This window comes from Petromyzon marinus, unplaced genomic scaffold (genome assembly GCF_048934315.1).
Source record: "Petromyzon marinus isolate PM22_M1 ecotype Great Lakes invasive population unplaced genomic scaffold, UKy_Petmar_22M1.pri1.0 PM_Scaffold_8, whole genome shotgun sequence".
NCBI classification, from domain to species: Eukaryota; Metazoa; Chordata; class Hyperoartia; order Petromyzontiformes; family Petromyzontidae; genus Petromyzon; species Petromyzon marinus.
Genome location: NW_027423688.1, coordinates 1,350,885 through 1,376,129, shown reverse-complemented (window position 1 = coordinate 1,376,129; position 25,245 = coordinate 1,350,885). Strand labels below are relative to the sequence as shown.

At 44.6% G+C, this 25,245-nt stretch overlaps 1 protein-coding gene across 3 annotated transcripts; it reads right to left on the bottom strand.

Annotated features, from left to right (window-relative positions):
• Positions 1-2,646: 2,646 nt before the first annotated feature.
• Positions 2,647-24,963, bottom strand: LOC142923876 (fructosamine-3-kinase-like). 3 transcript variants are annotated; one of them, XR_012940919.1, is made up of 7 exons: positions 24,817-24,959; positions 14,431-14,521; positions 11,201-11,323; positions 10,186-10,343; positions 9,257-9,445; positions 6,369-6,495; positions 2,647-4,050 (listed from the first exon to the last, which is right to left on the bottom strand). XR_012940919.1 is itself a non-coding variant. In XM_076064844.1 (5 exons), the coding sequence occupies exons 2-5, from the start codon at positions 14,485-14,487 to the stop codon at positions 9,427-9,429; spliced, it is 357 nt and encodes a 118-aa protein (XP_075920959.1). In that variant the 5' UTR covers positions 14,488-14,521; positions 24,817-24,959; the 3' UTR covers positions 8,288-9,426. The 3 variants fall into 3 exon arrangements, 1 of the variants encoding a protein (XP_075920959.1); XR_012940920.1 differs by lacking the exon at positions 9,257-9,445 and having other exon boundaries at positions 24,817-24,963; XM_076064844.1 differs by lacking the exons at positions 2,647-4,050; positions 6,369-6,495 and having other exon boundaries at positions 8,288-9,445.
• Between the last annotated feature and the right edge of the window lie 282 nt (positions 24,964-25,245).

Genomic DNA, 25,245 nt, shown 5'->3' with positions numbered 1-25,245 from the left:
AGCTTCAATAATAAACCCGATTAACACGCAAACAATCCTTAAACCACCCCTTTCAGTTTGATTTTCTAATAACATTTGCTAAAATTATATATTTAAACGTATTTGTTACAACACGTTACCATAAGCTGAGCGAAACCCCCAAACCCCTCATGCTCATGTAGTGAGTGAGACCCCCACACCCTTGAAAGCCTCAATAATAAACCCCATTAACACGCAAACAATCCTTAAACCACCCCTTTCAGGCTCACCGGTTAAATGATGTGTAGGCTGACAACTGCTGAGATTAATTTCAGTTTCATCAACAGTAGTGGAGGCTTTAATAACCACGAGGCTAAATAATATCACGCTTATTTTAGCTGAGACAAGAAACACAGCCACCAATAAACGCAGTTCTTCCAATATGAATGACACGTGGTGCATGACGTCATAGACATCATGATGTCAAAGGTACCTCCCACATGACTGTGACATCACAGACTGGATTCATCTACGTCATCAGCCAAGATCTGAATGTAATGCAACTCCTATTATTTAGGGCACAATTGTCCCAGAAATAAGAAAACGATGATGGTGAAAATTGTATTCATATTCTAGATGACATAAACAAGCTAGTTAGCAAAAGTTTAAATGGATACACGCTTGCGGTCTAAACAAAATATCAGGGAATATGCGAAGCAACGAATCTAATTGTAAATTGGTGGCAGAAAATCAAATTATCACAATATCATAACCATTGTAGCCTAGTTTGTGGTGAAAATCAAATTATCACAATATCATAACCATTATAGCCTAGTTTGTGGTGAAAATCAAATTATCACAATATCATAACCATTGTAGCCTTGTTTGTGATGAAAATCTAATTATCACAATATCATAAGCATTGTAGCCTTGTTTGTGGTGAAAATCAAATTATCACAATATCATAACCATTGTAGCCTAGTTTGTGGTGAAAATCTAATTATCACTATCATAACCATTGTAGCCTAGTTTGTGGTGAAAATCTAATTATCACTATCATAACCATTGTAGCCTAGTTTGTGGTGAAAATTTAATTATCACAATATCATAACCATTGTAGCCTAGTTTGTGGTGAAAATCTAATTATCACAATATCATAACCATTGTAGCCTTGTTTGTGGTGAAAATCAAATTATCACATCATAACCATTGTAGCCTAGTTTGTGGTGAAAATCTAATTATCACAATATCATAACCATTGTAGCCTTGTTTGTGGTGAAAAGCTAACATTTTTTTCATTTCATTTTTATAGCACTACTGTAAAATGTACAATAATATAGAAATAAACGTGAGATCCTCAGAAATTGAGTCGAGCAGACAATCATACACTACAACACATAAATCAACAGTTGCGAATTGTTTCATAATTAACTGAAACCTTCTTTGCATGCCGTTTAAATTTGAACCTATTTTTTACATCAATAATCAGTGGCATAAAACGAGAATATAAGAAATATTCGCAATAATATTAATTCTACCGTCAATAATCCAAACATCACAATATCCACGACGTTGGAATTCGATTTTTTAAAAATAAAATATGCCAAAAAATAACCCGTACCCATGACCCAAGCCGAAACCTACAACCCCTCACTCTTATGTACTGAGAGAGGCCTCCACTTCTTTGAAACCCTCAGCAACAGACCTCATAAACATCCATGAAATCATATTCTTTGGGTCTTTCGGTAGTCACGTAGATAAGTTGAGAGAAAATAATTTTTAAAAATAACAAAAAACTACGACGTTTCGATCATCATCAGGAGAAAAGAGGAAAGCTGCTGAGGCAAAACAGTCTGTGACAATTCTGTAAGCAGCCAGGGCCTTAAATGAAGGGCAGACCCCTCCCCAATGTTGAATGAAATGCAACTCGTATTATTTCGGAAATCAGAAAACGATGACTGTGGACATTTAATTCATATTCTAGCTGTGAGTGGGGACCGGTGGCGCAGCGGTGAGCGCACTGTGAGAATGTGGAGATTGGTGGCGTAGTGGTTTGCACATTGTGAGGGGGGAGTGGTGGCACCGCGGTGAGCACACCGAGTGATTGGGGAGCTGTGGGCAGTGGTTAGCTATAAATGCTCCGATACGTGTGGCATTGCCTTTGCACTGTTCCCCTTTTGGCGATCTCTGATCTGACACTGGTGGTGAGACTAGGTCATAAAGGTCATAAAGAAGGCTGTCTCTGGTGTAGGCCAATCAGTTTCAAAGACAATTCAAATATTATCAGAGCATGTTTGTTTGCATATTGACCACAAGTCACGTGTGTGGTTAATGCAGTAACTTGATTCCTTGCAACAGGTTTCTAATTGGTTGTTTGAACATTTTAACACCACTTCCTGCTTTACTGCCAGAAAGGATAAAACCTTTTATTATTTTTCACACTTTGATTCTGGAAAAAGGTCCCATGATACAGCTTGTTTGGCTGGATGGGGCTAAATGGATGTGTCATAGGCTAGAAGAGAGATGGAATTATGCGGTTCAGAAGGATGTGGATGGAGCTAATTGGACTTTCTGATGACTTGTACCAACAGTGTCAAAATCGGCCTCTGTGGAGGTTTTCATATAAAGTCTTATAACTTTTTTTCACAAGATCCCTAATCTCAAGCAAAAGCCACCCAGACACGAACATGTGACACATTGCAATGTTTATTCACCCGATCGCTACTAAGCATGCATCAATTTTCAATTGCAGTCGACAGACACGTTATGGTTTGATGTGGAAAATAGACTGTTGCAGAGTGTGAATACGATCTTCAAAAAATATATATTTTTGAAAGCAGCTTACAGTCTTTTACATGATGAAGGATCATTGCCATTTATCATCCCAACGAGTAAACCATCTTAACCAATCAAATGTCTAAATTTTTGGAATACCATGAAACACTATTAAAGTGTTCATTTTTGTACATATTTTCATGAAATGTTTCCAATAGATGTTTATATAGTTTTCTTACACACGTCATGTAGTTCACTATGATAATAATGGTCTTGATATCACGCCATTTACACAGGGGCGTCTCAGATAAGGGGCGTCTCAGATAAGTGCCATGCATCACGTTTCATGAGGTTTTCTAAATAAAATTTTTGCAGGCTCCTTGTGCAAACCAGTCTTGTTTTCATGTCGTTAGTAAAGCAAAACTCACAAACTCATGGACTGTGTTGACCGGGGGAGGTGAAGGTAATCACCAATAACCTTGCCATGGACACTCAAAGGCAATGAAGAACGTTCTCCCTGTGGAACTCATCATCCCTTCTGGATGCCCCGATCATTGCAGTGGTCCCCTAGAAGGCCAATAGACCCCCTCTGAGTACCCCTACTGCTCAACATCCATGGCAATTAATGTATGGGAGATGCGAGTTGATGACCCAGGTCAAAATATAACAAGAATATAAATGTATCATACGTAGTTTGGACAACACTCACTTTGCTAGCATGTATAATCAGGTTGGGCCAAATATTTAGACAGTGCATTCATTGTCCATTGTGTCAGTTTTGAAAGAATTAAGCAACATTGAAAAATAGCAAGCTCTGTCTTCATCTCCTGCCAATGCCAACATCATGCTCATGTTTGCTTTGCCAGGCCCGTTGACATGTGTGGCAAGCCCAAAAGATAAAAACGCTATTGACAACGCATGTAAAAAAAATACTTTTCTGATTTGACCCAAAATCTGTGTTCACTTGGAATTTTTTTTTGCATTATGGTGCAGTTAAAATATAGCATTCAGCTCATTAAATTAACCTTTTAACATTAACTTTAAATCAGTTTTAGAAAAATATATTTATTGCCTTAATTAATTATTTTGATGTTTAGTTCCCATAATATTTATATCCCTGATCTATAGTATTCTGCTTGTGCAGAAATGTATAAGAGACTACTGCATGTTCTGGTGAATCCAGTCCATGAACTTGGCGACTGTGCGCTAGACACCTGGCTGGTATGCCCGTGCACAGCCAACACCCCAGCTGGTGATTCCAGAAAGCAACCAGCGGCCGTTTGAGTCCTGGCAAAGAAAGGGCCCCCCAGAGTATCCCTGCAACAGACACACACGACACCAATGTTAGAAGTTTACTGACTGACAAGGAGGCATGATGGAGCGATGATTACAATGATCCAGTATAGGAAATGGCATGTCATGATACCAAAGAGGGCATATCAGAAGGCCCAATAAGTAGGTTTAAATGTTCAGTGCAAAGAGCAGTAGAACTGAGAGGGAGGCTTGAAATGTTGTGGGACTGGGATCCTGAATGAGGACTTTGTAATGGAAGGCCCATTCAGGACATGGCATTAAAACTCCACTCTCCTCTTGCTTAAAACAAACACCTACAAAATCACCCGAAGACAAATTGGAAATATATTTTAATTACATGCTGCGTCAAATCTCACAAAGGGTGATTAATGCACTCAGCAGTGACTTATCTGTGTGCTCCAGTTTCCTTCCACATATATACACACTCACTAATTGGCTGGCAACATCTGAACATATATAGAAATGCAGGGCAATTGTTGGTGCAGGCTCACCTCCCTTGCAATATTCCAGCTTGGTCTTTGGCTCCTCAGAAATTCTGAGATGCAATAATCATGAACGACGCTATATAAAATGAATCGCTAGATATTTTTTAAATAGCATAGCAAATGTGCTAAATTATCAGTGACAATTTGCTTGATTCGGAAAAGCCACATAGATCAGAAGGCTGGGAATGCGTTCACGTCGTGCTGAACAGGGAGCTGTGCGAGTGACTCGAAGCATGGCTGCCCTTGTGGCGCCCAGCTGATGCCCGCATCGCTCGTGCCACTCTCCTGGACCACCGAGTCATGGAACTACCCGCGGGACCCTGAGTCAATGCGACTCGTGTCGTTGAGGGAGTGGCCGCAGGGCAAGTGAATGTCGGGTGCCCACAACTTAATCGGCATTATTTTCTATTGGCAAGCTTTAGGCAACCCTGTGATGAATTTGTATGTTTGTCTAGAGGATACATTCATCATAGTAACAGGACCTTTCTACCAAAATCTGTTCTTAATTATCATGGTAACTCAACACGTTCGTCAATAACAATGACCTTAAAATTAAATAAAAATGAAAAAATGTAGACTTTTGGGCAATGGCCCTTTTTCATTGTACAAATGGGAGAAGGACCATGGCCCGAAACGTTGCATATAATGTTGTGTCTATTGAGGCCACAACATTACTGACTAATGTGTTGAGTTTTTTAGTTAATTGTTCTTGGGCACCACTGCCAACGCAGCAGCAGCATTGCCAAATAATAATGTATCATCCGGTTAACTTATTAGCACTCCATACTGCTCAGTCTGGGTCAGCAAAGCATTGAACCAGTTCAGATTTTGCTTTCCACTGATACTAGCCATGACTGGTTATCAAACTCATGTGGCTGGCTTCCACAGCAGGGCACGCTGAACAACACTGCCATTGCCGTGAATATTGCATGTTTATATTATTCTTATAACATATGATACTTGTTTCGTACCACGTGTGTTGATTTTCGATTTAAAGCTTTCGTGACTGCAGGGATTCATCTTCTTGGTTTTTTCGGTAAAGTCAAGTAGAAGGGAAATAATAAAATAATAAAATAAAAACTATTAAATAAAATTATCACGACGTTTCGGCCACAACACAAGCAGCCGTCCTCAGGTGAAGAAACAGAGCTGTCGGAAAGACAGCGCTCCAATGAACACTGCTAAGCTTGGCAGCGTATTTTAAGCTGGGTGGGAGGAGCGGAGCACCTTGACAAAGGAGTTTACATATCAACAGAACGATTTAGCATTGAAGTAGCTATGCTAATGTGATATATTAGCAGGATGTTAAAGTCAGAAATTAGCATGTAAATGGGAGATTAACATAATGTTAATGTGAGGAATTAGCATGTAACTGGTCATGGAAGTGGCTATGTTAAAGTCAGAGTTTACATATCAACAAAATAATTTAGCATATATATAAATAAATAGTGCATATTTAGTGTATCATTGAGTGCATGTTTACGTGCTCTAACCCAAAAATCTCGATTATGGACTCAAAAAACCGCTGGGAGACTTCTCACTCAGACCCGTAGCAAGACAATATCGCCCCAATATTCAAATTGTTCAAATATCCCCCGAACGAGTCCAGGATCAATTTAAAGATCATACTCGGCATTCTGAAGGTTCTCCGTGGTCTGACAATGATCACGTTGCCATGTTTACGCTTCTTACAAATATTTTTGCCCCGTTGAATCGATCACCAAACCCAAGTGACGGTAATGTTACGGTAAAAAAAATCTCAGTGGGTGACCTCTGGGCAGAGCATGACCTTGCAAACAGACGACCAATCGAGTGAAATAAACATGGGAAACGCACCTCGATGAACAGGCTGACTTCCCTGTGTTCGGACAAACTCATTCATCACAGGCAAAACGAACATGTCCCGAATGCCCAGGTCCTTCAGGAACTGCATCTGGAGGTGTTGGCACACCAATTGCATCACCTAGCAAAAGAGGAAAACAGCAGGAACGACGTGAATACATCATCGCCATACAGCAGTCTACGCCCGTCAATTTCTCACAGCGGTAGTAAGGTCCTTAGGTGTCTGGGAGCACAAGGCAGGTGCAGGTGGGTGAGTCATAATTTCCCTCCCTTACGCCAAAACTTATTTCAGGCAGTGCAAGAGATAATGACACAGGTGAATTGTCACACAAGCCAATTAGAAAGCTGCCATGCTGTTAATGGTTAGTAAACTGAACTCACAGACCAGAGGTCGCTAAATGGGCACACCACAGCTGATCGGCAAGTCGTGTGTGATGCAGCAAAGTGTGGCTTTCAGCCGGCTCTTCCAACACATCTGGTCAACGTGGAAAAGTAGAATATGGGACCTTCCTGGTGTGGACTAATCAGTTTCAAAGAATGTTCACCACAAGTACGTGTGGTTAATGCAGACAGGATTCCTTGAATGAGGATTCTGTTTGGTGTTTTAACATCTTGACACCTGTTGTATTGCCAGAAAGGGTAAAACCTATTGTTATATGGAAAAGTAGACCAAATACTCGTAAAGAGTTTGCTCTCATGAAGGTCTTTTCACCAGCGGTGGTGTGACCAAGCAATTGCAGAGCTGCACTTTTATATAAGTCAGGTCAGAGCCAGATACACATTGGAGGATAAACATCCCACGGTGGCTGGGCAATTGTTGTGCAATAATGTCAGGTCAAACTTACTTAGGATATTTACAGGTGCGTTTTATTCATGCCGTATATATTAATGCACACATTGTGTAGTAGTATTATTAAACTCACCTTTAATGACGATGACCATAAACATGATTAAGAGTGTGACTATTAATGAATGTGCGACTGTACGATGTGGACGTAGCGGAGGGGCCCCCACGGTGAGCGGTGACGCAACGCGCGCAGTGGCCCGCGTCACGTGGTTGACACCTCACGTGCACAGAGCGAGGCAGGCAGAGCCAGAGGGGGGCGGCGTTGCCTAGGCGACGTTGGCGTCCTCGCGGTCTACTCCACGGTCAAGCTGCGTGTCACTTGGTGACCCCCCCACCGCCTCTTACTGCGCAGTCAGAATTGGGTTACAAACAACTTGAGGGGACGCCGCCGCGTTACCGTCTCGTCTCGCTCAACCGCGCAGCTCAAGAAAGTAGTTCGGCGTCGACCGCTCACAAGTCGCCTTATGGCGGTGCGCGTTCCCTAAATGAAGGCAACCGCGTTATAGCGTGAACACGCGGGACAGACCCAGTTGTCGTGTGCGGGTCAACTCCCTGAGATAAACTTGCTGCCGACTTCATGCGTTGTATACGCCCAGTGCTCAGCCAATTGTTGTGAGTGTCGCTCCTCTGCCCTCTGTTGTTAATGGAGGGAGACTGCACCCAACTGCCAAGTATCATCCTTCGCGAGCCTCTTCAAAACGCTCATCTTGACACCGCTGCAAGCAGACATCGGCCTTGACCTCACCCCACAACAGTGCAAGTTTAACTGCTCAACATTAAAACACAACGATGGGGTCGCTTGCACCAATCGCACAACATCACAGCATTGACTCTCAACTGTTACTTGTGTAGAGGGGGTCACATGTGTCACCATAATTGTCCTAATCGTGCTGCGAAATATTTTCCTTGCCATATTACCTGTGACAAACAGAATGAGTACAACTGGTAAGTTAAATAAAACCAGAGGTGGGCAACCTGTACTTTAAAATATTATTCATAGCAGGCAATTTGAATACGACTTATAGAAACACCGATGCAGCTATACACAGGCCAGATTGTCCGGATATTCGGTTGACACTAATAGGGTTTATTTGCCAGTATTGTAGATTATTTGAATTACATTTGTTTGGGCGTCAGGGTGGTGCAGTGGTCACGCCCGTGCATGGCATCTTCTGAAGGAGTGCCTGGTTTCGCTTTCCTAATTCTGGTCCCTTTCTCTGCATGGGTTTACTCCCATAGCAAAACAACAACAAAAACATACACTGTAACTGGTACTAGCCAAACATCTGGGATTGTTTTTGTTATACTGCATTGCCCAAAATGGCATTTGGTGATAAAAAAATTTGGCAGGAATTGATGCACTAATGCAATTTGAACTCTTACATATTTTTATTTCATGACTTGCTTAGCGTTCATATTCTTGGTAAAGTCATGTAAATAAAGTCACGTAAATAGAAAACAAGAAATCAAATTCAAATTAAATAATTAAATACATAAAACAAATAAAAAATAAATAGAAAATAATAAAAGCAAAAAACCCAGGACGTTTCAATCGCAACACAAGCGGTCTTTATTTTATTGTTTTTTGTTTTCTATTTACGTGACTTTACCGAAAGAACCAAGAATATGAATTCCTGCAGTCACGAAAGTTTTAAGTCAAAATTTGCTTCGCGTTCCTTTACTTTGCCCTCCTATCTGTTTGTACTGTTGTTTGTTGTTGTAACTTTCTGACTCGCCCCGACTGGACATCTGTGAAAAAAAGAGCTTCATAGCTCATCAGATTCGTCCAGCCTAATTAAAGATTCTGATTCGGACATTAACTGACCCAGTTTTCGCGTGGAGATCACGGCCAGGATGTGGAACAAAGGGACCCCCGGTCACACTCACGTGGAATGCCTAGGGCATTGCACAGCATTTAAATGGACTAGTTTTGTGAGATTGAGTGGTGGCTTAGGGAAGGCCTTTATTCAACAATGTATATCATGGCCGATAATAATTTTTATAGTCATACACCATAGCCCACGATTTCCTGCACCGTTCATTCACTTGAGGAGACTGCGCATGGTGGAGATGGATGACCCTCGGTATCCTGTCCCAAAGTGATTCCAGTGGTTCAGGTAGTGGAAGAGTTGCTAGAGCTTCTGGCTCTTGCCGAAGCCTTGTGACTTTGGGATGAGAGCGTGGTAGGATGAGTGAAGCGTGGAGCTAAAGCTCCTGGAACATCCTGTACCCAAACAACACCAAACATTCAAAATCTTACAATGCTGCTGTTCCAGTATGAACAACATAACAATGAACAACATTTTCACAAATTCAACGTAATGCAGGAAATTGAGTGGCTCGAGGTTAATTTCAATGTCAGAGCACCGAGCCAATGCCATTGAGGTCCTCCGTTCAAAATTCAGTGAGCCATCTATCAACAAACGTTCCTGCGAATTGAGGGCAGGAATGCTGTGGTCTCAACTTAGTCACCAATGGCTGCACAGTAAACATCATGTCAAATGTGTTTTTGTTCACTGAAGCATATCCCAGCTCTGAGGGTTTGAATTCCATTTGACGTGTAATGAATTATCTTCAGCTTGGATTTCTGGTAAAGCACATCAGTGGCAACTTGTCTTCCTTGTTCGACAAACTGTGTTTCTGGAACATTCAAGCATCCTCAAGTGCCGTGGATAAGTAAGAGTTTTATCGTTCCACTAGTGTTTTGTGCACCGTATCAGCTTTAACAGGATTTGCCCAAAAAGCCTTAGCAAGGAAGGATGAGTCTTTGTAAGTTAGCAAATAGAGAGGGTGGAGACCTAAGCATGTAGACATCTCAACCACAACTCTACCTGGTCTCTGTTATTTATTTAATGAGCCAGCCCTTGCCACACTGAGGTTATACGAATGAACCTTGCATGCCATAGACAGGGCAGTGAACGGCAGTTGCTGCAATTGTTTTGGTTGTTTGTAGTTTTTTCTTACCCAGCGATGGCAAGCTCGTACTCCGAGTGCCTATAGAAGGAGGCTGGGTCAAAGATGACGGGCCCTTCATTAATCTCTGCAGCGTTCCCAGTCCATAGGTCACCGTGGAGCAGTGCCGGAACCACCTCTACGTCCCGGAAAAATTCCCCCAACCGAAGCTGCACACCACGCAAAAAACAACACCACTTTATTCATGATAACGTTTTTTTAGAGTTAGATCGCATAAATTTACATGCGTCGTACACCCACTCCAATTGCCATTAGGCAATTGCCAGAAGCCAGAACGCTTCTGGCAACTGCTTGATGATGCTGGGTGTAATCACCAGCGAAAGGTCGTACTCGTTTGAAAATGTTCTGCGTTTCCTCTCTAACACACCAGAGTGCCGAGCAATAACATAAATGGCACGTTCTGTTCATGTCAGAAACATTACTAATGGGCTGTGTTGGGTGGATGTGGGTGTACGACGCATTTACACTTACGCTATCTAAGCCAAAAAAAACTTTATCATGAATAATATTGGTCGCGAAAGCCTGCGTGTGAAACACCACTTTACCTTTAAAGTCACCTCGAAAACCCACTGCGATCAAATGGGTTTCCCATATGGCTGTGCACATGATGAGCTACACTGCTGCATGTATTAACTCTTTCCTGCTCCGAGATGACTGCAAGTTGCGGGGTGCATCCCGTTCACCGCTGAATCTCGTGTACGTCATCGGAACGTAATAGGAAGTAAATATTAAATAACTTTATCGGTACCGAGGATCCCACAAGGCCGTGCGGGAAGGTGTGTAGCACAGTTTGGTACCAGCTATAATAGAGTGCTGTCCTGTCGCTACGGTGCTCTGCGGCGAGTACAATGTCTTTAAAAACAACGGCGCTATGCCTCTCTAAAAAAAATTACCGCTGAACCACTTGCGCGTTCCGAGATTCGGTGGTGAACGAGACCCATCCTGAAATGAGCAGTCGTCTCGGAACAGGAAAGGGTTAAGGGCGAGAGTGAAACGGCTTACGAACCTGAAGCCGAGACCAGAGCTCGCGGGTTTCCCGTTCACCGTAGTCCTTCTCTATCATGTCCAGCTGAAGCTGCAGTCGCTGCCGTGAGAAGAACGTCACCCAGTCCTCCTGCCACTCATTCAGCTGGTGGCATAAATATAGTTTTATTACAGACATTTAAAAACATAAGCAAATAATACCTACTTTATTTGGCCAATCCTTGACCTAAAACAGTGATATTCACTCATTTTCGGAGGCGGGCCACTTTCGCGAATAAGACATTATCAGTGAAAGAGCCATCTCACATTTGAAACCATTGGGGGGTTTGACAGCATGATGGGGTGTTTTCACTTGTGTGTATTGTCGGGGACTGCACGTCAGGGGTCGCAGTAAAAAGGACACCAGGGACTGCCACCGGCCCGCGGGCCTTGCAATGAAGAACACGGTCACCCAGAAACGTTGAATTTTATGTACAAATGGCTGGGTAATTCTTAAGACATAATTCGACACTCATGTTATGTACCGATTATCATGCTGTAGTCTTTGAACATCTCATTCTAGCCACCAATTGATATCCTCATAAAAAATTACAACAGCATTGATCCTAACGATAGGTTCTGCGCTTAATTCCCGCACCTCCGTTTAGCACGGTTGGCTATGTACGGTGGAAAGGAAGTGCAACATACATTCATACAAGTCTGTCAAACCCGGCTGAGTGTAATTGGTAATTAGCGAAAACATAACTGATTACGTGAACACTGGTTATGCAAGATCGATCTCTGAGGGAACTTGAGTGACATCTGGTGATGTCAGTTGTAACTGTGTGCCCTGTTATCAAAGGTACAACTCTGTGCAATTGAAGAAAATATATGCATTTTTTCATCAAATATACTGTTTTATAAATTTGTGTACTTATGCAAGAAAAAATGTACGTCAATCTAGTTCTTAAAATGTAACCTTAAACCAATGTTACCATCATCAGTGGTTAATAGACTATTACACAAAGGACTCTCATATTTCTACGATGTAATACTAATTAGACTGACATCTGAACAACAGCTGATTTTACCGCTCCATGATAAAACTAATTTAATCAAGTAAACATTATTGCCGCTCCTATAAAACTTTGGTCACCCAGGCTGTCCTTCAACAAAAGGGTATATTAAATCTATAATATGCTTTTTTCTGGGTTAGATCGCATAAAAATAAATGAGCCGTTAAACCTACCACCACCTAACAGCCAATTTGTAAGGTTGTCACGTAAACGGAACATGCCAATCCGCTACTAGTACAGCAAACCGAAGTGTTGGAGAGAAAATCCACAACATTTACAATCTGAGTATGACGTTTCGCCAGTATTTACAACTATCATCATTAGGTGGACAGCCAAATTCGTAGAGAAATCCTCCTGTTTCATTCCTTGGAGGGATAGATGTGATGACGTCACTTGTGAGCCCTTCACGAATTGGAATGTTCTGTTTATGTGACAAACCTTACGAATTGGCTGTGTCGGTGGCGGGTATAACGACAAATTTCTATTTCAACGATCCAACCCAAAAAAACCGATATTATGGATATTGGCCGCGAAAGCCTACGTGTTAAACGGGTATATTAAAATTTAAATGGGCTACAACCAGTTTCATGACTTTAAAGCGGAGATCACATGTGGGATGTAACCACAGCATATAGCCGTATGAAACCCACATACTCTACATCCTCCTGCCCAGGGTCCATACCTGTTGGGAGAAATTCAAGACTGAAATTTGTATCAAAATCTGTAAAGCACATGAGAACCTTAATTTAGCAGTCTCAAACTGACTGGGACCCCTGTCGTGACGGAGCAGCTGAACATTGCACAAAATCATCAACGCATATACCAAGGGTGACCAACTTTCCTGACCCTACCAGCAGCATACCATAATCTTTAGATGGCCACGGGAGCCACAAGAGATAAAGATTAGCCATACAGAAGTTGACTCGTGTTGACTGGCTGTGGAATTTTGAGTTTAGAAATCTCAGTGCCCTGGGAGTACTCATGGCCTGCCTCCGATACCAGATTGTTCTCACTTCATATAAAGTTAAATTGAAGAGTTACAAATTAGCAGCGCCTCTGCAGAGCCACACTTGAACTGCCCAGGAGCCACATGCAGATGCCGAGCGATGGTCTGGCCAACCATGGTATTTTCTGTACATTATAGACTTGTAAATCTAGCGTATATAAAAAAATTAGCTGGAAACATTTATTTTAGCATTTACTCTATTGCCCTTTAATGAATGAATAGCAAAACTACATTAACTCTCTCCTAAAGCCTTCTTTTGGCTAGCAGACCTTGACATTTATCTCCTGAACATATTGCGATTATATTCTTGGTTCTTTCGGCAAAGTCACGTAGAAGGGAAATAATACAAATAAAACATAATATAATAAAATTCTCACGACATTTCGGCCACAACGCAAGCAGCCGTCCTCAGGTGAAGAAACAGAGCTGTCGGAAAGACAGCGTCTTAATGAACACTGCCCAGTGTTCACTGCCCAGTGTTCATTAAGACGCTGTCTTTCCGACAGCTCTGTTTCTTCATCTGAGGACGTCTGCTTGCGTTGTGGTCGAAACTTCGTGAAAATTTTATTATATAATGTTTTATTTGTATTATTTTATTATTTCCCTTCCACGTGACTTTACCGAAAGAACCAAGCATATGAATCCCTGCAGTCACGAAAGCTTTAAATCGAAAAATATTGCGATTAGCAAAAATATAAAGGGACGCAATGTTGAATGCTCTAAGTCTCCTTTGCAGAAGAGTTTGCCCTGATGGACTTAAATACAGATACTTTTAATAGCCATAATTCATATATTACCCAACATAATTCATATTCTGAAAAGTACATTGCACACACATGAACAATACAGTTCCCTTCATCACAAAGATGGCTAAAACAAAGAGATGAATGTGATTAGGTGTGGAAAAGCATGACTGCTGGCTGGCTAGTTGTGTTCATGTATGAAATAATGACAGCATGTGTCTATCTCATTCACTAGCTCAATCGCTTGATTTTTACGATTAATAAACAGCTGTATGAAATGTGTGTTTGTTTACACACAAATCGCCTGTTTACACATATTCATTAGATCCGATTAGCATGCCTACTCTCAGTGCGAAGGAATGTCAACATAATACATAGTTGACATGATGCTAGGGTTGGATCGGTGGGCCTAGTTTTCCACATGTTTTACATTTTCATGATTCAATACCGATAGTTTTCTCTTCCTTGTGAAGCTCTCTCCAATCTTCCTGTTGTGAAGGTGCATTTCAGCCAGATGCTGCCCCAACAAGCCTGAGCCCCTGTCAGAGTGTACACCACAATAGACATGTCAAAGAAAACATTAACTTTATCATGTCAACAAACCCCAAGTAATAATTCATATGCAAACTAAACTACATCATATTTGTCCAGGTGGTCTGTGGCCGAGAACCTCGCTTGAAAATACGAATATATCAGTTCACATTCTGGTTTGGGTGACTCAAAACAATATTCTTCTGGGGTTTATACAATGAGTGTTACTTCCTGGGAAGTCAATCCTATGTAGACTATAAATGAAACCATTTTTTATTTTACCAGAGCTATTTTTCAGAACCGACCTGGCCACAAATGATAGCCTAACGAAGTGGCTTATCACATGGAAATTTATAGCAGCCAAATGCTCAAAATACTCATGTTTCTAAATGTGCAGGGAAAAACTGGAGAAACTGGAGAAAAACCTGCACGACCACGGGGAAAACATGCAAACTTCAAATATACAGCAGGCGTCAAGGTCGGGATCGAACCTACGAAGTTCAATATACCAGGCGAGGTAGTTAACATCTCCTAGCCACCATGGCGCCCCATTCTCTGACTTATCCACCCACCCACCCACTGGTAAAGCCACCCACCCACTCACTCACCCTGCCACGTACCGAATCTCTAAACCAACAACTCAACCACCCACCCACTCATCCAACCTCTCACTTACTAAACCAGCTACTCACCAACCCACCGACCCACTCATCCACCTATTCACTTAAAATAGTTCAACTACAATTGAATTATTTTAAATTCACCAGGTAAGGCCCACTGAGCTATACAGATCCTTGTCGGAAATGACATGGCAAACAAATGATAGCTCAAAGAAGTGGCTTATCACGTGGACATTTATAGCAGCCAAAGCCTCTAAATGTATATTTCTAAATATACATGAAAAACTCTGAGGTCCCAGAGAAAAATCCATGCAACCACAGGGAGAACATGCAAACTCCAAATATACAGGCGTCACGATCGGGATCGAACCCACGACGTCCTATACAAATGGCGAGGGAGTTAACATTCTGATACCCTGGCGCTCCACTCTGACTCAGCCTCCCACCCAACCACTCAAACACCCAGCCAAAGCACTCATGAACCCAATCACCCTGGCACCCACTCAATCGCGAAACCCACTCACTCATCAACACACCCAGCCACTCACTTAACCACTTACCTACGAACCCACCTGCATACCCCCCACTCACTAACTCAACGACCCACTCACTCAACACTCCACTAACCCACCCACTCACCTATTCATGCCCCAAATCACACACTGACCCATCCACCCACTTAATCTATAACTCATGCACTCACCCACCCACCTGCTCACCAGCCACTTATCTACTCACCCACCCACTCATCCTGCCACCTACCCAACCTCTAACCCACCCACGCACCGAACTACCCACCTACCCAATCACCCATCCAATAAACTACAACTAAACTATTTTGTATTTTAACAGGTAAGCACCACAGAGCTATATAAAACATTTTAGAAGTGATCTGGCTACAACTGATACGTGAACGAAGTGGCTTATCAAGCTGACATTTAGTGCAGCCAAATCGTCTAAACAAATCTTGACTCTAAATGTGGAGGGATAAATCTGGAGGACCCGGAGAAAGATCCACGAGGACACAGGCAAAACATTAAAACTCATAATATACAGGCAGCAGGGTCAGAATCGAATACACGATTTCCTGTATACTCAGTGAGGTAGTTAATATCTCACCATAGTGGCACCCCTCTCTCTGACCCGCTCACCCAATTACACACTAACTCACCCACTCAACCTCCCACATTAACTTACCCACCCACCAGTCACTCCCTCACTCACCCAACCACGCACCAACTCACCTACCCACTAACTCACCCACCCATCTTCTCCCGCACTCAGCCAGCCACCCGCTCAATCATGTGCCGACTAACTTACTCACACACTCACCGACCAATACACCCATTCACCCACTCACTTACCCACCCACAATCTCACTACCCAAGCCAACCACCCAGCCCCTCACTCACCCACTTATTCAATCACTCACTACCCCACACACTCACCCAACCACTTGCTCACTTACCCATACGCTAACCCAACCACTCACTCACCAACTCACCCACCCACTAACTCATCAAAATTAATTCTCAACCACTCACCCAACCACCCACGCAATCTCATACCCACAAACTCACTCACCTAGCCATTTATGCACTCACGCACCCACTTACTCACTCACTCACGCACCCACCAACCAACCCACCTACCCATCTCTTCACTCACTCACCCACCCATACAGTCAATCACTCACCTACATACCTACCCACTAATACTCACCCACTCATCCAACAACGAACTCACCAACCCACCCGCCGACTCACTCACTCAGGTACTAACCCACTCAACTTCTAACGCACACACTAACCACCTAACCACCTACCCACACACTCACTCATCCACCCACCCAAACATCCACTCACCCACCCACTAATTCACCCACCCACTCACTCCCTCATCCATCCACTCACCTACTCGCCCATCCACTCACTTACTCAATGAGCCACTCACCTTCTCACCCAGTACTTACACATCAACTGACCCTGCCACCCACTCAATTTCTAACCCACCCACTCACCCAACCAGCTGCCCACTCCCTCAGCCACTCATCTACTTACCCACCCCACTTACACATCCACTTACCCTGCAATCCACTCAATTTCTAATCCCCCACTCACCCAACCACCCGCCCACTCATCTACTCACCCATTACCACGGAATTATTCACCCACCCATCAGTCAACCACCCAATAATTCAACCACTCACAAACTAAATCACCTATTAATTAAACCACCCACTAACTTAACCACCGAGCCACTCACCCACTCAGCAAGCCACCCACTACTATATCTCTAACCCAATATCTCACTCACCCACCGCCCACTCACCTACACACGTATGCACTCACTCACACACTGCTCACTCACCTACACAATGAATTATGTTTATTTTACCAGGTGAGGCCCAATGAGCTACATAGCTCGTTTTCAAAACAACCTTCACCACAAATAAACCGACCATTAAAATTATAGACTGATAATTTCTTTGTCAGTGGGCAAACGTACAAAATCAGCAGAGGATCAAATACTTTTTTCCCTCACTGTACATTGCGGGGGTCACAAAAATATCTCCAAAATCCTGAATAAACACAAGATCCAGGTCCGATTCAACACAGTACAAAAAATCCGTGATCTGGTTCCATCTGTAAAGGATGTGGTTCCAGACATACAGTACCCGGGCGTTTACAAACTAAAGTGCCTCTGTGGTAGCAGCTACATTGGAGAAACCATACGACATATATCGGACCCCATCCGCGAACATAAAGCAGACATGAAACACGGTAGGACGAACGCCTCTGCCGTGGCAGATCACTGTTATAATTCAGTGGGCTCACATGACATTGACTTCTCCAAGACAGAGGTTCTTTGCAAGCCAACCGGCTACCATGAGAGATTCGTTCATGAGGCCATCCACATATACAAGCACAGAGACAATTTCAACCGAGAAGATGGATTCTGGCTTAGTAACCATTGGAAAGATGTTTTAAACCATTTCGGTTCTTAATTGATTGTATTTTATGGTGATTTTCAGACCGCAGCCCTTTCGCTGGCACTGCCTCTTAATACTTCTTACACCACGGTCAATGGTATGGTTTACAACATGTAGTATAATAATTAATAGTATAACATTGTAATGTTTAACATAACTCATAAGGCAATATATAGCATCGTAATTGCATAATGAATATACATCAGTGTGGTATATAGTTGGGTTCAAAGAATAAGACATAATGTAATATCACAAGTCTAATAGTTTATAATCTAAAGTATAGGGTAGTGTAAAGTAACGTATTGCATAATTCAAAAGTGGAATTTGTCTATGATATGATGTTATACCATGTAGTTTAGATTGGAAGGTATAATATTGTATTATATAGTAGTCCAGTTTACAGCATAGTCATAAGGCAACTCAGGACACAACAGCGCACCTTGGCTGTTGCACTTGCCCCTTTTCTTGTTTCCTCTCTGCCTGTGTTCCCAGCCCCCTCCCTCCTCCTCTCCGGAGGTGATGCAGGTAACATGCAAATTCATATATTAACTCCGCCCACACAGCTTAATAGACGCGGTCCTTGCATGTCAGCGTTCATTCAAGCTCTGTCTTCCGGACAGACCTGTCTCTTCACTTGAAGAAGGCCACTTGTGTTGTGGCCAAAACGTCGTGAGAATTTTATTGTCTTATTTTATTTTATTATTTTATTACCATTCTACGTGACTTTACCGAAAGAACCAAGAAGATGAATCCTTGCAGTCATGAAAGCTTTAAACCGAAATTTACTTTTTATTTCACCAGGCAAGACCCATTGAGCTATATAGATCCTTTTCAGAATAGACCTGGCTACAAATGATAGATATACGAGTGGCTTATCACAGATACATTTATTGCAGCCAAATCCTCTAAACGCATGTTGCTTCTAAATGCAGAGGGAAAACCCTGAGGATCTAGAACAAAATCCAGGCGACCACGGGTGAGAACTTACAAACTCCAAATATACAGGCGACAGGATCGGGATCGAATCCACCACCTCCTGTATACTAGGCAAAATAGTGAACATCTCACCACCTTGGCGCCTCACTCTCTGACTCAACCATCCACTCACTTACACGCTAACTTACCCACTCAACTTCCCATGTTAAATTACCCACCCAGCCGTCACTCACCCATTCACTCACCCAACCCGTCACTCACCCCTCCGCTCACCCACCCACTCACTCATTAACTTGCCCACCTATCTTCTCAACCACTCACCCAGCATCCCACTCAATCTCATACCAAACTAATCTACACACACCCACACACCCACTCACTGACCCACTCACTTATGCACACGCCCAACCACCCACTTACTCCCTCATGCACTCACCAACCCACCCACCCATCTCCTCACTCACACACCCACCCCATCAATCGCCCACCCACTAACACCCACACACTCACCTACTCACCCACTCACCGACCCAGCACTCACTCACCGAGCCACTCAATCGCTAACCCACCCACTCACTCACCCAGTCACTAACGCACTCACTCAATGTATAACCCACCCACTACCCACCTAACCTCCTTCCCACACACTCATTCACCCAACCACATACCCACCCACACTCACCCATACACTCACCTACTCGCCCAGCTGCTCAATTATTTACCGAGCCACTCACCTAATTACCCAGCCACTCACCTACTCACTCACCCACTTACACATCCACTCACCCTGCCACCCACTCCATTTCTAACCCACACACTCACCCAACCACCTCCCACTCCCTCAGCCACTCACCGACTCACCAAATCACCCACTACCCAAATAACTAATCATCCACCCACCCATCACTCAACCAAACAATAATAAAGCCACCCAATAATTAAACTACCCATTAACTCAACCACCCACTAACTCAACCAGGTTTATTTTACCAGGTAAGGCCCACTGAGCTATGAATATTGTTTTCAGAAGCACCATCGCCAAAAATTATAGCTCAAAAAAGAGGCTTATCATGTATACATTTATAGCAACTAACTCCTCTAAATACATGTTTCTAAATGTGGAGGGAAATATACAGGCATTAGGGTCAGGATCGAACCCACAACCTTCTGTATACGAGGCGAGGTAGTTAACATATCGCCACTGTGGCCCCCCACTATATGACTCTCCCACCCACTAACCCACACAGTCACCCACTCACTTAAACACCCACCGTCACATGCATCCAGGCACTGACTCACCCAGCCACTCAGTACCCATAAACCCACCCAGGCACTCACCCATGCACTTGCCCACCCACCCACCCACCCAATTATCCACACACTAAACTACATTTTAAAAATATTTTTTTTATTTTACCAGGTCAGGCCCACAGCAAAATAGATATTTTTCAGAAGCCACGTGACCACAAATAACAGTTCAATGAAGTGGCTTTTCACGTAGAACGTTATAGCAGCCAAATTCTATAAATGCATGTTTCTAAATACGGAGGGACAACCCGGAGAACCCGGAGAAAATTCCACCCGACCATGGGGAGAAGATGCAAACTCCAAATGTATACAGGCTTTAGGGTTGGGGGGAACCTACGAACTCCAATATACCAAGCGAGGGAGTTAACATCTCGCCACTGTGGCGCCTCATTATCTGACTCACCCACCAACTCAACTACTAAAGCCACCCACACACTCACTCACCCACTCACAAACCCACTCACTCACTCACTAACCCACTGACTCATCAACACACCAAGCCACTCACTCAAGAACTTACCTATGCACCCACCTACACACCCACTCACTCTAAATATACAGACGTCAGGGTCGGGATCGAACCCATGACCTAGTTTATAAAAGACGAGGCAGTTAACATCTCGCCACCATGGCACTCCACTCTCCGGCTCAGCCACCTACTCACCCACCCACTCACACAAACCCACCCACTGGATCTCAAACACACTCACTCACTCACCAATTTACCCACCCACTCACCCTGACACCCACTCAATCTCCAACTGACACACCCACGCACTCAAAATCCCACCTACCCACTCAACCATCCAATAAACTGAAACTAAACAATTTTTTTTATTTTACCAGGTAAGGCCCACAGAGGTATATCAAGTGACCTGATTACAAATAATAGGTCGACGAAGTGGCTTATCACGTAAACATTTATTGCATTCAAAGCCTTTAAACGCATGTTGATTTTAAATGCGGAGGGAAAACCCGGCTATTTTAATGCACACAATGGACCGGAAGGACAAGCGCAAAGGGTTCGCATAATGCGCATGCATAATGTACGTTGACTCATTAATCTCCCCCCCCCTCCCCACTTTGCATCAAGAGCGCCAAAGTTTGGTCACCACATCTATGCCTCTTTATAAGGAACGAAACAGACTAACTTCTCCACAAATCTGGCTGTCGCCTGATGAAGCTAGTTGTAATTACTGGCGAAACGTTGTACTCAGATTGTAAATGTTGTGGCTTGACTCTCCAACACACCGGTGTGCTGTACTAGTGATAAATTGGCATGTTCTGATTACGTGACAACCCTTACTAGTTGGCTGTGTCGGGTGGTGGTGGGTTTTAACGACACATTTATATATTTACGCGATCTAACCCAAAAAAAAACCTCTATTATGGATAATATTGGTCGCGAAAGCCTACATGTAAAACAAACCCCAAGGAATCAAAAAAATCGACGCGACCACGGAAGAAGATGAAAACTCCAAATATACAGCTTCAGGGTCGGGATCGAATTGATTACATCCTGTATTCTGGGCGAGGGAGTTAACATCTCACCACTGCGGTGCCTCATTATCTGACTCACCCACCCGCTCAACTACTAAAGCCACCCACACACTCACTCACCCACTCACAAACCCACTCACCCTGCCACCCACCCACTCATACAAATCGGGCATCAATACCGTTGCTTTGAATGATCTGTGAAATGCAGAATATTGCAGATAAAATCGGACATTTTGAGCTTGCTGCCAGATCGATTGAGTGGAATCAATACAATTAGTCTCGATTCACGATCAACAAAGACAATATATAGGAAAATCTCTGATCGGTGATTTTGATTGCATCATATTGCAGCGCCCCTTTGATGATGTTATAAAGCACTTGCCCCAACAGTCTGTTAAAGGCTACACGGGGGATCTTTGTGTGCGAGTAGCTCACAGATCCTTGAGAGATCTGGACACTGTCCGATCATCAGCGAGCTCCTCCGGCAGGCAAGGCTGAGTTGGCTGTTGTCTGTGCATTAAGAGGTGTTAAATATCCCACGCAGAGGAGTCTGCTTACAGGACAGATAAGAGGTTCTTCACGTACCGTGCCCCGTGTCACCTGAACGTTAAATGGGGCCCCGGTAATTCAGTGTCCACCGCTGAATCATCTTTCACCATCACCACTCGTCCATGAAGGCCAATGCGACGAGGCCATAGATAGACGGCGCGTTATAACGGAGGGGGGGGACCAGGAGAAACGTCTAACTACGTGACATCACAACACCCTGCACACAACTGTAGTGGCAGATTAGGGTGCGCATCGTTAACGAATATGTGGTGTAAGTGGTTGAGAGTAGATGGGCGGGCACGCCATGGGCTGGAGTGGAGGTGGACTGATGCGGTACGGGAGGATGTGGAGCTGAGTGGGCTTTGCCGACGACTGGTACCAGCGGTGTCGGGATCGGCCTCTGCGAGGGAGGCTCGTGAAGGACGCTTATACTGGGCAGTTGGAGACAGTCGCCCTCCACCAACAACAGAGGAGTGACGCTCACAACAACGAGCGGAACACCGGATGATAAATATGCAGCAATTTGGCACAGTACAGGGAACAGGTGGTGCATCTGCCAGTCATCTCAGTCAGCCAACCCATGGCACCTGGGTCTGTTCCAGGACCTCCGGTCAGCGAGCCTTCGACACTTCACGTGGCTTCAAAGTGCACCTGGCCTGGCACAGGCGCCGTGGTGACGTCACTGTCACTTATTGGCGAATGGCGACGGTCGATAACGCAGTGGTGGTTGTGAGAAATGCTATTTTGGGGGGGGGGGGGGCGCCAAACCTGACCAGCTGTAAACCTCACGTCGCCTCGCAGCCACACAGTGGCAACAGGGAGTTCTGGATGGGTGCAAGGGGCTGGTAATCCCCCTCCACCTTCAACTAAATAACCACACACGCGAGCCCTTGGGTCTCTCTGTGAGTCGATGGATCTGTGTGTGGTGAGTCTATGGGTTTCTGTGAGAGTCTGTGGGTCTCTGTGTGGTGAGTTTATGTGTCTCTGTTTTATGAGTCTATAGGGCTCTGTGCGAGTCTGTTTGATTCGGTGGTTCTCTGTGTGGTGAGTCTATGCGTTTTTGTATGACTCTATGGGTCTCTATGTGGTGATTCTATGGGTCTGTATGGTGAGTCTATGGGTCTCTCTCTGAGTCTATGGGTTTCTGTGGTGAGTCTATGGGTCTCTGTGTGAGTATGGGTACGATTGAGTCTATGGGTATCTGTCTGGTGAGTTTATGTCTCTGTTTGGTGAGTCTATAAGGCTCTGTGCGAGTCTGTGGATCTGTTTGAGTCTGTGGTTCTCTGTCTGATTAGTCTATGGGTCTCTGTGGTGAGTCTATGGTTCTCTGTGCAAGTCTGAGGGTATGTGCGTGGTGAGTGTATAGGTCTATGTGTGATGACTCTATGGGTCTCTATGTGATGGATATCTGTGGTGCACATATCCTGGCACAAGCGCCGTGGTGTCGTCACCACCACTAAGTGGAGAATGCTCCTACCCCTGCTCCTGCTTGTTCTTGTGCTCGGGAAGGAGAGAGAAAACTAGACTAAGGTCCACTCAGCTAAACATCTCTTTTTCAGAAGCGACTTGGCACCAATGATAGCTTAACGAAGTGGCTCATCATCACAGTCACTAAAGTTTTAAGTCAAAACTTTAAACGAATGTTTCTAAATGTGGAGGGAAAAACCGGAGGACCCGGAGAAAAAGTCCACACGACCACGGGGAGAGACAGAGACACGCAAACTCCAAATATACAGCAGGCATCAGCGTCGGGGTCGAACCCACAACCTCCTGTACACCAGGCGAGGTAGTTAGGGGGGAAAGCCGAGACAGCGAGAGGGAGAATTAGTCAAACTCACACTCAGTATTACTAACTAACCATGATACACTCACCATGATACTCACCATGATACTCACGCATTCACCATCATACTCACACACAAGCCCACACACATCAACAGTCGCCATTCACCACTACGTGGCGGTGATGTCCCCACAATAACTCAGGTGCCAAGGTTTGACGGCTGTGCCAGGCTAAGTGCAGGAGGAGGCCACGGGCCAGACTCAGGTGCCATGGGTTGACTGCTCTGCCTGGCTAGGTACAAGAGGAGTGCTAGACCCTGGTGCTATGGGTTAACTCGTGTGCCACCACCTGCACAACCACCACAATAACAACCACACAACAATAACCACGACCAACAACTGTAACCACAACTATAATTTAACCACAACTATAATTCCCATCAGCCACACGGCCCTCTGGGAGTGCCTCTCAACAGCAGCAGCAGGGCCGAGCTCTGCTTGAAGCAGCGCCGTGAACTCAGCAGAACGTGACGGCTGTGGGCCAGGCGCCTCCTTTGTCTCCCCCCACCGCCGCCGCCGCCACTGCTGATGTGGACACACCGCGCGAGGTTCTCACCTTCAGGCTGAGTCGACGTAGAGGAGGCCCAGCGAGCCGCCGCTTCAGAAGCTTTCGCGAGCCACTGACGGTGGCCGTGAGCGGGAATCCAAATCAGCCGCTCGCCACCCACAATCCACAGCGCGCGCCGCCTCCACTCGGCCCCGGCCTAAGCGGAAGTAGCAGCGGGGGAGGGGGGCGGGGCATGGGGGGTGAGGGGGCGGGTCGCAAGGGGGGGCATGGGGGAGCAAGGGGGGGGGTGAGGGGGAGCATAGAGGGGGTTCGTTAGGTGGAGAAAAAGGGGGGGCATGGGGGGTTGTGAGGGGGCATGGGGGGTTGTGAGGGGGCATGGGGGGTTGTGAAGGGGCATGGGGGGTTGCGAATGTGGAGGGGCGGGGGGGGAAGGGGGGTCACGAGGAGGGGCAGGGGGGGCAGGGGGGTAGCGAGGGG